Raw genomic sequence first — 12,646 nt, forward strand, 5'->3', positions numbered from 1 at the left:
AATATTTAAACCAGTAATTTCTACCTTGCGCATATATTGGCCGAAGTAGAAAAAGAAGATTGATACTGCTTTGGTTCTTGTTTAAAAGAAAAATATAATTTTTTTCATTGAAAAAAATAAAAAGATATTTTAAAAACTAAGACGTTTATCAAAAACCCATTTTTTAATAATATGGAAAATTAATTATATGTATTCATAGTACATAATAGCTTTGCCAGCTCGTATAGATATATTGTGTCCTAGCAATTTATAAATGTGAGACTCACTTATTAGATGATTGAAGATAAAAGCTCCACGGTCGAGAGGACCTCCGCCAGTAATGTGGATTGGGATTATCGTTCTAAATAAAAATGAAGAAAATTATGATGTTGATGGTCAAGTCATTAAATTTGAAATGTCATGCACTGATTAATTAAGCAAGCGGTGGAGGTGCAGAAGATGTCCATTGACTAGAAAAATCAGCACCAATCTACTGAAGCATGCCTTCTACGACCCATCGATATCTAGGAAATCCCTCAGAAATTGTTGGGATTTATAAGTGTGTGCATGTAAACAAATTGAATTTGTATTTAAGTGGTTAGACTTTAGGAGTGGTGGATAATCTAATTTTTTTCAAACACGACTTGAGTTTCTTATCGAGTTACATTTTATATTTAAGAATATTTTATTTATTTCTTGTTGTTTGAAACTTTGGAGTCCCTAAAAGAAAAGTACCGTGGGATAACCCTGTCCTCGTTGTGCATCGTTCATAACCTTATAAAAACATCATCCAAGAAAAAAAAACACTTAGTTATATTATATTATTGTACATTTCACTAACACTTAGTTATACTTAAAACTTCCCTAACAAGATTACAAAAGTGATCAGACGGAGACTCGTTAGTTGTTATTATCTCTTTCAATAACAAGGGGCTTGTCTTCTACATATGATATATAGTGGCGTCTTATATGGGACGTTGATTAAGCGCAATATTTAAACCAGTGATTTCTACCTTGCGTATATATTGGCCGGAGTAGAAAAAGAAGATTGAGACTGCTTGGGTTCTTGTTTAAAAGAAAAATCTAACTTTTTTCATTGAAAAAAATAAAAAGATATTATAAAAACTAAGACGTTTATCGAAAACCCATTTTTTAATAATATAGAAAATTAATTATATGTTTTCATAATACATAATAGAATTGCCAGCTCATATAGATATTTTGTGTCCTAGCAATTTATAAATGTGAGACTCACTTATTAGATGATTCAAGATAAAAGCTCCACGGTCGAGAGGACCCTCTGCTAGTAATGTGGTTTGGGATTATCGTTCTAAATAAAAATGAAGAAAATTATGATGTTGATGGTCAAGTCATTCAATTTGAAATGTCATGCACTGATTAATTAAGCAAGCAGTGGAGGTGCAGAAGATGTCCATTGACTAGAAAAATCAGAACCAATCTACTGAAGCATGCTTTCTACGACCCATCGATATCTAGGAAATCCCTCAAAAACTGTTGGGATTTATCAGTGTGTGCATGTAAACAAATTGAATTCGTACTTACGTGGTTAGACTTTAGGAGTGGTGGATAATCTAATTTTATTCAAACACGACTTGAGTTTACTATCGAGTTACATTTTATATTTAAGAATATTTTATTTATTTCTTGTTGTTTGAAACTTTGGAATTCCTAAAAGAAATATACCGTGGGATAACCCTCTCCTCGTTGTGCATCATTCATAACCTTATAAAAACATCATCCAAGAAAAAAAAAAAAAAAAAACATTTTTTTTACTTTATACAATCTCCTTTGCATAATAAGTCATTTTTGTGAGAGTCCTTCTACAACTACCAAGAGATTCTCTCGATCACTGCAATCTTGTTTTTTTTTTTTTTTTCATATATATTTTTAAACATCTTTAACATTTTTTATAAAAATAAACATTATTACCTAATAACTAGCCTCTATTAGTATTTTACGTGAATGCATAATTAATATATATATACATATAATGGAACGCGTCGATTATTATCAATTATGATAGTCGCCATGAATATCGACAGGATTCAGTGTAAGTAGTATGTTGGAATGGTGCTGTGATCTTTTCTCAAGGAACTAGACCGTCTTGATATATATATATATATGGGACATTGATTATGTGGCCTAGCAATGTCAATTCTTACCAGTCGGATTTCTGTGTTGTATACGTACGTATTGGGCTAGAAAAAATGGAAAAGAAGATTGAGATTGCCTAGGCTGCTTTCTTTTCTTTTCTTTTTTTAATAAAAAAACATATATATATTTTTTCATTTACAAAAAGTATATAAATATTCCAAAAATTAAGACGTTTATGTACTAATAATTTTAAAACAAATTCTTATATATGCTCTGATTTTTTAAGACTAACGAAAGATCATGTGCTAGCTAGATAAAATATTTATAAATTCACATTTTATATAGTAAAGATTCTAAGAGAAAGAACTAATTCAGGCAGCCTGCATGTGTCTATAGTAATTTATAAATGTGAGACCCACTTTCATGTTAGACCTTGACCCGCCAATAATGTGGATTGGATTTATCTACAATGTGTATTTAGTAACTGAATTAAATTAACTTTAAATTTGTTGGAGCCAATCTCTAATAGCAAGCTTATGATCATCATATATAACGACATTTCGTAGTAGGAATAGTCTTAAAGCAAATCGACTTACGCACCCAGCAGGGAAGTTGCAAGTGAATAGCACTGAAACTTCATGGTAAATCCGATTGCAATTGTAAGCTGGACTACATAATTATTAACTTACCAAACACATGATATATGGTTGCCACGTGGTTTGACTGATCTCAATCTTCCAACTTGTAAACCAATGTGAAGGCCCGGTTTATTTTTCACTATTTGCATTACAATAACTTTGTGCTTTTTTCATATTTTTTTTTAAAAAGAAAGTGAAAGATATAGAGGACAGAAAGTTGTAGATGTTCCCTTGAGTCAAATTTGAGCCATATATAACTTAAACTCCGTCTTCACCAGATAATTTAATTATTGAGTTTTTAGATGGTTAATACTAGTAGTATAAAGTGAATTGATAATTGGACACGAACTCAAAACTTTATATATGATCAACAACTAATTAGAATCATTGAGTCACCGCCATTAATGATTAATTGGTCGCGCATTATTCATTACAAGTATACAATATAAAATGAGAATCTTGGTAGACATCACTAAAGCAGTGTCGTGTCTACCATAAGAGTACTGTTCAATATCGATTAGCTCCTTCTGAAGTACCAAATTTTATTCGAAACAAATATGATCATATCAAATTCATATATAAGAATCAACCTTGAATTCCTTCATGATCATTCCAACATCAAAAGTAATAATGTTCAACTACAACATGATTATTTCAATATCTTCAAAACAAACTCCTAAAACTTAATCTAATTCGGGGATGACCTCCAACTCTTGGCCTAAATGCGTCATAGACTTCCTTGCATGGATTCTCATAGGGCCTGGGGAGGCAAAAGGATTAGGAGGCATAATTAATTTATCTCCTTCTCCTTCCAACATTTGAACCACAAGTTTCATAGAAGGACGGTCCATTGGGTGCCACTGGATGCATCGAAGTCCCACGATTGCAAGTTTTTTTGCAATTTTCATATTTCCATCATCCTCGATAAAAACTCGCAACTCTTCTTTTTGTTCTAAGAGATTGTAGATCCATTCTGGAAAGTATACTTGGCTAGTATTTTCCGACGTCAAGTCAACAGTACTTCTCCTTCCTCCAACAATTTCAAGCAACAACATTCCAAAACTATAAACATCTGCTTTATAAGACACAGTGCCAAAGTTTCTAGAGAACACTTCAGGCGCAATGTAACCCATGGTCCCCCTGCCTGTGGTCATAGATACTGTACTTTGATCCTTGGAACACAACTTTGCAAGACCAAAATCAGAAATTTTTGGAATAAAGTTTTGGTCTAGCAAAACATTATGAGGTTTGATATCAAAATGGAGGATTCTTTGATCACATCCTTGGTGAAGATATTCGATTCCTTTCGCCACACCGAGAGAAATATCATGCAATCTGTCCCAACCAAGAAAATGGCTCTTAGAATTCTCTGAAAATATAAACTTTTCTAATGAATAATTTGAAAAGAACTCATAAACTAATGCTCGTCTAAATCCATCTGCACAAAATCCAACCAAGCGGACCACATTCACATGATGGATTCTACCCATTATTCCAACTTCATTTATGAATTCTTCACCATTTCCCATGGAACTGTTCAAGATCTTCACGGCAACGTGGATTTCATTAGAAAGTTTTCCTTTGAACACTGTTCCATAGGCACCTTCGCCCAATTTCTCCGTAAACTGATTTGTAATCCTTTTAAGATCAGCGTACAAGTATCTCGTGGGCTTGTAGCTTCTGTAATCATCTAAGAAATTTTCAATCCTCTTCCGATATTCTTTTTCTGCTTTGTCATTGCTATAGACGCAATAAAGTGCGAAGGCCAGCAGTAGGAAAAGTGTCGGACCTAAAATGGCACCTGTGGTAGCTAATTTTGTTGATGCACCTGTAAAAATATGAATATGATATATATTAAACATGATTAAACGTTTTAATTTTAATTTTTTTTTTTTTTATCATTTCGTGAATCTTGCAGAAAATTCCTCGTGGCAGAAGATCATCTATTATAAGCTAAGCCTGCAAAATTGTTAAGAGATTGAGTAAAGAATTGGTAATTGTATAGAAGATGATACCTTTGGTGTGTTTGGGGATGCACTGAATTTCTGGCTCGGTACTACTGCTATTAATATATCTACAACTCTTGCCTTCCCGTTCACATTTTCTGCAGGCTGGTCTGGACCAGTTCAAATAAAGGATACCATCAGGATTATCTAAAATATAATATGGAATTGATCTAACACTATACATCTTTCTACAAGGTAGTGTGGGCAACGAAAAGATGTCTTCATAATCATCCCTCAAGACATAAACTTGGTAGCTATAGGTAGGGTCATTAAGACAAGAAATCGCATCCCGATCATTGTGTCCTTCTCCTTTAGTATGGGAACAGTTGAAAAAGGCATAGTCAACAAGCTGCTCATATTGATGTACTGTGAATTGGAAAGGTGAGGGAGATAAATTGAGTCGCGGGATGCATTTTGGAAGGCAACGATCAGGATGATAAACTTGAATTTCCTGAGATTTGTAGTCAATCTCTTTGACAAAAAGCTTGACTGAAATCGGCAGCTCGAGCACGGTATCGTTTGTATCGGAGCAAGACAAATAAAACCCAGGAAAGCCACAGTAGTCCGGTTGGCGATCTTTGAGTCGGAAAGGAAATCGGATGGCTGGGCCGTGGTCGCCACACCGCAATGAATCGGCACACTCATCAGGTTGGACTTGCAGTACGTGGTGTAAGATGAAAAGCACAAACAAGAAGAAAGACGACTTTGTCATTCTTATTCCGATCGAGCAAATACTAAATTGTCTGATCTCGTTTCTCAGCCTCTCGTGACGAAAAGGAAAACAATCACACTATCTTGGTGCGATTCACTTACAGTCGATCTCAAATTTATTGAGGCAATGATCCAACTAATATTAAAATATAAAACTGGGCCTACAAACCAGGACTAGTAATTAATTAGCAATATGTGACGCAGGTGCTTACGTCCGACTAGTTAGTAGCGAGATGTGACGCTGGTGTACACTACTTAAATAGTCTTTGTTTACAGCTGTGGAAGTTATGCGCTATACTCTCTCTCTCTCTCTCTCTCTCTCTCTCTCTCTCTCCCCCCCACAATGAAGATAGGTGTGTCCCTTTCTGCAGGACTCGTGGCCCTTATCGTTCTAGTTGTGCTATTTCTTCATCAAACTTGCAGTGCTAAGGATACAAATCGGGACTGTGTTCCTTCTTCCTGCGGCAATATCCTCAACATAAGCTCTCCATTTCGATTGGAAGACGATCCTCCAAACTGCGGCAACCCATGGTACTATAACCTGTCATGTCAGGAAAATCAAACCGTGTTACACTTACTTGCCGGAGAATACAATGTACAGGAAATCAATTACACTTCCCAAACAATCCGAGTTGTAGATTCAGGTATTCAGAAGGATAATTACTCCTCCATACCTCGTCATTTTCTAAGCCCCAATAATTTCAGTACTTCAACGAGGACTTATACTACAGATTTCTGGCCCTACAGAGAGACGTTGAACGCCGTAGTTTTGTTGAACTGTGAAAAGCGAGTGGATTTCCGATGGTATCTGAACAAATCTAGTTGCTTTGGCCGGGTGTATACTTCCAACTCATCTTCATCCAAGCCTGAGGCCGGGTTTAGATATGTGACATATAACCACACGAAGGCAAGGGATGTGGAGGACTTGTGCCAAGTAGAGCAAATATTTTGGACATCGTGGCGAGGCCTGGTCAATCTACCAAATGACCCAAGTAGTATTTCCTGCGCAGACTTACACAACTTATTGCTATACGGTTTTGAGCTTTCTTGGGTCCCCCCGTCTACAGAATGTGGAAAGTGCGGCATCTTCGAGTTTAGCGAAACACGTTCTTGCTGCAAAAGACGTACGGGTGAGTAAACACTGCGGGATCCGATTTCTTATTAAATAAACGATGAAGGCAACTTTAACGAAATTTCTAGGACATAATTTGATTTGTTAGGTTTAAATTTTAAAATTTACTTTTCAAATCAAATTAAACTATATGGATGGTGTGTAGTATAAATAAAATTATTCGATTTCTTTATGCATGTATAACATTATTTATCTTTTCTTTGTCAAACCAGGAATTCTTGGACTGCCATTTCGGGTATACGAAGGTGACCTTTTTATCTCAAAATTGAAGAATATGTGATCGAAAGCACAATGAAAATTTTGAATTGATAATTCCAACCACCAACGACGTTTGTTCTTTTCTTTGTCCAACCAGCACTCCGTGACCTACCACAATATTTGTATGGCGGTAAGGCTCATTTCTATCTCCAAGTGTAGGAATCACCACGTGCTAGCTTTTCGTTCCTATACACCGAGCTGGGAAATGCATGAAGGAAAAATAAATTAATTTATACTTTTCATTAATTATTTTTCATGGATGCTAATTTATCATGTATATACTTTTTTAACTATTGTAGTTATTCGAGGTGGAGTAAGGCAGACAGCCATCGGTAAGATCATCTAACTCTGTTTTTATTTTCTCTATTAAATTCTAATTTTCATGGGTGATCAGATATTCCTTTTTTCTTGTGGGGGGAGTGAATGATATCATTCCTCCCTCATGAACCACTCCTTCCAAACCATGCAGTTACTGTTAGAAACTCGAGTGGAGCTCAATACGAAAGCAATTTAATTTGCACAAGGGGCTCCTTAATTTGATTTCCACTCTAAAAACTTCACTTAACAGAGACACAGTTGAGAGATCGAAATTTTTTTTCTGGATTTCGATTAAATTAGGCGTATTCCCCACTCTATTAAATTTACAGAAAAGAACAATTCTAAAATCACAAAAATCAACCATATTCATTACCTGATCAGCATTTGGCCAATTACAAGAAATTTTTAAGTACAGTTACTTTGATAAATTGCTGGGTTTTAATTCTGACTTTCCAAATGCTGATGTTATTCTTTTTCTTTGTCAAAGCAGGAAGGCGTATCGATGATTTTATCTACAACTACTATTACAAGTACCACGTGCTGGGGATCTATTTAGGGAGGTTTTGGACAAGGACTAGCATAGGTGAGGTTTGTATGATCTAAATGTTAGCAATATAAATTAAATAATCAAATTCACTTTTCAATTTAAGTTTTCGGGACAATTGAATATGAATTAATAAATATTTGATCTACTTAACTATTAAAGAAAACAAGATCAGAGAATGTGATTTACACGTGAGGATTCATAGTATTGTTTAGAAAGCAGAAGCAATGGGAACAATAAAGGTTTAGTATTCCATAACATGTTCGTACATCAATTCTATAATATGTAACCGAGTTTAAAACTCATTTACAAGCCTCTGCCTCTAAGCTGAAGTTTAGCTCAAGCATGTCGATCGAGAACTAGAAGGCCGTAGAATCGAGTCACAGTAATTATGATTAATTATACTCTTGTTTTTAATTCTTCATTAATTAATTAAGTTATTCTTTCTTGTAGATCGTCAGCAAGTCATAGGAACCGTGATAAGTTTCATCTTAGATTTCGGTAAGAAGCTGCTATATATATTTCTTGTACGGTCTGCTTTGTCATTTATTTTCCTTTTTAAGATCATTGATATAATGAAAAATTAGACTGAAAACTCATCCCCCCGGACTGAGTAATCTATAATTATATTTATGATCTTGATAGTTACTACTTACTAACTTAGACTTTACTCTTTAGTATGTATAATTATTAATAATATCATACATTTTATATATGGTTAATGAATATCAAATAATTTAATTGTACATAGATTACTCATACTTGCTTGTAACTTAGGTATTTAAAAAAAAAATAACTAATTACTTTAATTAAGTGTAAATAGTAGATTATGTATGAATATATGATGTATTAACTATTTACATATAATGACATAAATTATAACATGATTTATGATTTATTATTAATTGATAGTATATATTATTTTATATTTTATATGGTTAACGATAATAAATTAGATGAAAATTACATCAACTTATATAATTACTATATAAAAATAATATATTAAATCATTAAAAATATTTTAAATATATATAGTTCAGTCCAATCCAATCCGGTCTAAAATTTATAAATCCTGGGACTGGATCGAATTTATTTGGTCCACAATTTGTGGGACCGAAACAGACTGGTACAGTTTTCGGTCCAATCCAATTGGTTTTTTCGGTCCGGACCAAAAACTATACATCCCCATTATGTAGGTAGATATTTGAAGAGTGATAATAAACACACGAACATGGATAATATTAATGAAATTTACACCAAAAAAATAACAATTACCTGCTTATAAATTATTATAATTTTGACACTAATGCAAGAACATATATATTTGCTTTGCAAACATGTAGTGCACTTTATTGGTTTTTACGTTGAATTGTCAAAGCACCATGTTCAAAAGATTTCTCTAAAATACAATTTTTTCGTAAGTATACTTCTAAATTACGAGAAAATGCATAATAGTGCTATAGGAGTACCATCCCGTAGTATTTTATATCTATGAGGTTGTGAAAAGAAACTTTTGCATTTGATGCAATTTACATGGAAATTACTTTGCTCTTAATTACTAGAAATGAAACGACACATGATATGTTTCCAGCTTATGATCTATTTTGGTGATGCTTATTAATAGGACTATACCATGGAGCAAAAATTATGCTGGGGGTCCCATTTGTGCTTGCATTCTTGATATATAAATGGCGCAGGAGGCATTTATCGGCGTTTGACATCATTGAAGAATTTTTACAAAACAACAATAATCTCATACCAATAAGGTATTCATATTCAGAAATTAGGAATATGACCAAGAAGTTTAAGGATAAACTAGGTGAAGGAGGCTATGGCACTGTCTTTAAGGGAACACTTCGAAGCGGCCGACTTGTAGCTATAAAGATGTTAGGTAAGTCCAAAGCTAACGGGCAAGAATTTATCAGTGAAGTTGCAACAATTGGAAGGATTCATCATATTAATGTAGTGCAACTAATTGGCTTTTGTGTTGAGGGATCAAAACGTGCTCTTATATATGAGTTCATGCCCAATGGATCTCTAAATAAATATATTTTTTCACAAGAAGTAAGTCTTCTTCTAAGCTATGAGAAAATGCATAATATTGCTTTGGGAGTAGCTCGTGGTATTGAGTATTTGCATCGAGGATGTGAAATGCAGATTCTGCATTTTGATATCAAGCCTCACAATATTCTCCTTGACGAAGACTTTACTCCTAAGGTTTCTGACTTTGGTCTGGCAAAACTGTATCCTATGGATAACAACACTATTTCTTTAACTGCTGTAAGGGGGACATTAGGATACATGGCCCCTGAGTTGTGCTACAAAAATATTGGAAGCATCTCTTACAAAGCTGATGTTTATAGTTTTGGAATGTTATTGATGGACATGATGGGTAAATGAAGGAACTTGAATGCATTTGGAGACCAGTCTAGTAAATACTTTCCCAGTTGTGTCTATGAGGATGTGCAAGATGAAAATGGCATAACCATAGAAAATGGTACAGAAGAGGAAAAGAAAATAGCCAAGCAGATGATTGTAGTTGCGTTATGGTGTATACAGATGAAACCTAACGATCGTCCTTCAATGAATAAAGTTGTAGAAATGCTTGAAGGAAGCATTGAAAATTTACAAATACCTCCTAAGCCTTTTCTATCATCACTGGAGAGGGAACCAGAGGATATTGAAGACAATTCAAATCTTACTTTCCCGTCAATTCAATCAAGTCAATATACTCAATCGTCGATCCGAAATAATTGATATGTTGATTGTTAGTTATACATGAGGAAGCTAGTAGCCCTAACCAATAAAGAAATCTTGTAATATTTGACAGTTCAAAAATGCTTCATATTATTATGTAAGAAATTCGTGTTCCTTTTTCTGTGATTGCTTTCCCTATTCCTAGTATCTTTTATTAAGAAATTTTGTTTGCTCATATTTTAGTAACGAATTTGACAAGGTATAGTTTTATTATTCAATTTTAATTTAATCATGATCTTCACTTGCTTCTTGAGTTTTTCATATATTAGCTATCGTAAAGATTTCCCGAAAGGTCACGAGGCCGTTGCATTGGTTCCAAAGCCCTATGTTGTTTGGAGTCCCTAAAAGAAAACTGTGAGGATAACACTCTAAAGTCTTCCATAACCTTTAAAAAAAAAAAAAAACACCATTTGAAACTTTCAAAACAATAAAAAAAAGAAAAGAAAAAGAAAAAGATCTCCTCTACATAATTCTCCAAAAAAGAAAAAGAAAAAGTCATTTTTGTGACAGCTACGTGTCCTATTAATTCTCAAAATCCTCCTCAGCCACTATGGCTAATGAATATTTTATGATGTGCATATAATTTCATTCTTTTCGGCAATCTTAATTATATTTTGTATTTGAATTTTGTACCCTACACAACAACATTATTACCTCTATATATAACACCCACATATGTCCTTGTTGCTAAAAACGTCATTTTTATAACTATCAATTTCTAGAAGATTAGAGAGCACTTTGCACATATCCTGTACAAGTTGAATAAACTAAAATCTTGTCCTTTACTTTTTCTAAAATATCTATGCGTAAATTTTTTCTTTTTTTTCTTTTTTTAGATTTAATTTTGAACCAGTTGGAGAAATTAGTTATGACAATAGTCGTAGCTTAGTAATTGATGATGGCTCATCACTAGCCTAGACCCATATCAGTATATCCCACGGACAGAGAGTAAGCCATCCCCAAAAGAGTGGAAAAACCTCAAAGCGTGATGCTTCTCTCTCTCTCTCTCTCTCTCTCTCAAAGCCCAACCCCCAAAATATGGGCTTCACTACTCTTTATTAAAGAAAATAGATGGGCTTAGTCACTTGACGCTTTCCTAACAAGATTACTAAAGTTGTCTGGATGGAGATCCATTAGTAATTATTGTTATCTCTTTCGATTATTTAAATGGACTCGATTAATTTTTGTAGGATTATACCTAAATTTGATAGATGCCAAGCTTATTTTTTCAATAAATTTATATATGTTTATCATATTGAGCAAAGAATAATAATTTGAAGAATGAAACACCTACATATACAATGCAGCTTTGATTCAACATGGGATTGATTCTAGAGTGATTTGTACCTTATGAGAGGACCTTTATTATCTTACTTTTTTTACTCTCCTTGATAGATTAGATCATGATGAAGATAACTCACAACCCAAACAACCTGCATGCAAGTGATAAGGCTAAGATTGAAGGAAACAAGCAAGGTGATAAGCCTTCAAACTAACCCTATATAATCTTGATAAACATGTAGAGTTAGAGACGGAATCAAATACTAGTGTATGATCATTTATAAATAAATGTGGACTCCCTCTAAGAGTTGGAGAGGAAATCCTTCTTTACAAAACAATGCATACTTATAGTTTTGCACTTATTTACCTGTTTTCAATTTTAAAATTTGTTTATCTTGAAAATAAGTTCAATTTCATGAAATTTTCGAGAAGATTGTTAACGTCAACAAAAAAGGAAGAAAACAAACGTCGTCCATTTAAAAGACCGAACATATTATATATTTTAACAGGCATGGTACCAGCCTCACTGATTGATCGGTTGCCATGTTCTAGAACACTCCCTGGCATAGGCTCATTTATGCGTGTATATATTGTATAGTAACAAGTTTCATAGCAAATTCAAATTGTCATTTTTTTTTTTTCAATTTTAGTATAGTTTATGCCCAAACGTACACATGAAAAGAAATCGTTGATATGATCATTTGATCTTGAACAAGAAAAATGATTTAGTAACCACATACTCCCAACTTATTATGGTATGCCATAACATTAAAACTGCTTGTATAAACATTAATTTCTTATGCATATATAGCATTTTAAGATATATTAAGAGAACCACTTGTCCATATCTTCAAACTATCTAATAATTACTTGTCAAATAGTGCACATTTAATAGAAGTGGCGCATG

General features: G+C 33.6%; 1 protein-coding gene and 1 pseudogene across 1 annotated transcript; one reads left to right on the top strand and one right to left on the bottom strand.

The window, feature by feature from the left end:
- Nucleotides 1-3,311: 3,311 nt before the first annotated feature.
- LOC122309636 (rust resistance kinase Lr10-like) lies at nt 3,312-5,573 on the bottom strand. The gene is made up of 2 exons (XM_043123166.1): nt 4,748-5,573; nt 3,312-4,560 (listed from the first exon to the last, which is right to left on the bottom strand). Exons 1-2 carry the CDS (start codon nt 5,448-5,450, stop codon nt 3,416-3,418), a joined length of 1,848 nt encoding a protein of 615 aa, XP_042979100.1. The 5' UTR covers nt 5,451-5,573; the 3' UTR covers nt 3,312-3,415.
- Nucleotides 5,574-5,758: 185 nt separating this feature from the next.
- On the top strand, nt 5,759-10,579 carry LOC122309633 (annotated as a pseudogene).
- The last annotated feature ends 2,067 nt before the right edge of the window (nt 10,580-12,646 follow it).

The sequence above is a fragment of the Carya illinoinensis genome, chromosome 5, assembly GCF_018687715.1.
Source record: "Carya illinoinensis cultivar Pawnee chromosome 5, C.illinoinensisPawnee_v1, whole genome shotgun sequence".
Lineage (NCBI taxonomy): Eukaryota > Viridiplantae > Streptophyta > Magnoliopsida > Fagales > Juglandaceae > Carya > Carya illinoinensis.

Bases quoted from the DNA above. Each gene is read 5' to 3' on its own strand.
- LOC122309636 (XM_043123166.1), bottom strand. From the start codon at position 5,450: ATGACAAAGTCGTCTTTCTTCTTGTTTGTGCTTTTCATCTTACACCAC. The intron at 4,561-4,747 runs GTATCATCTTCT...ATATTTTTACAG, and splicing joins CATCCCCAAACACACCAAAG to GTGCATCAACAAAATTAGCT.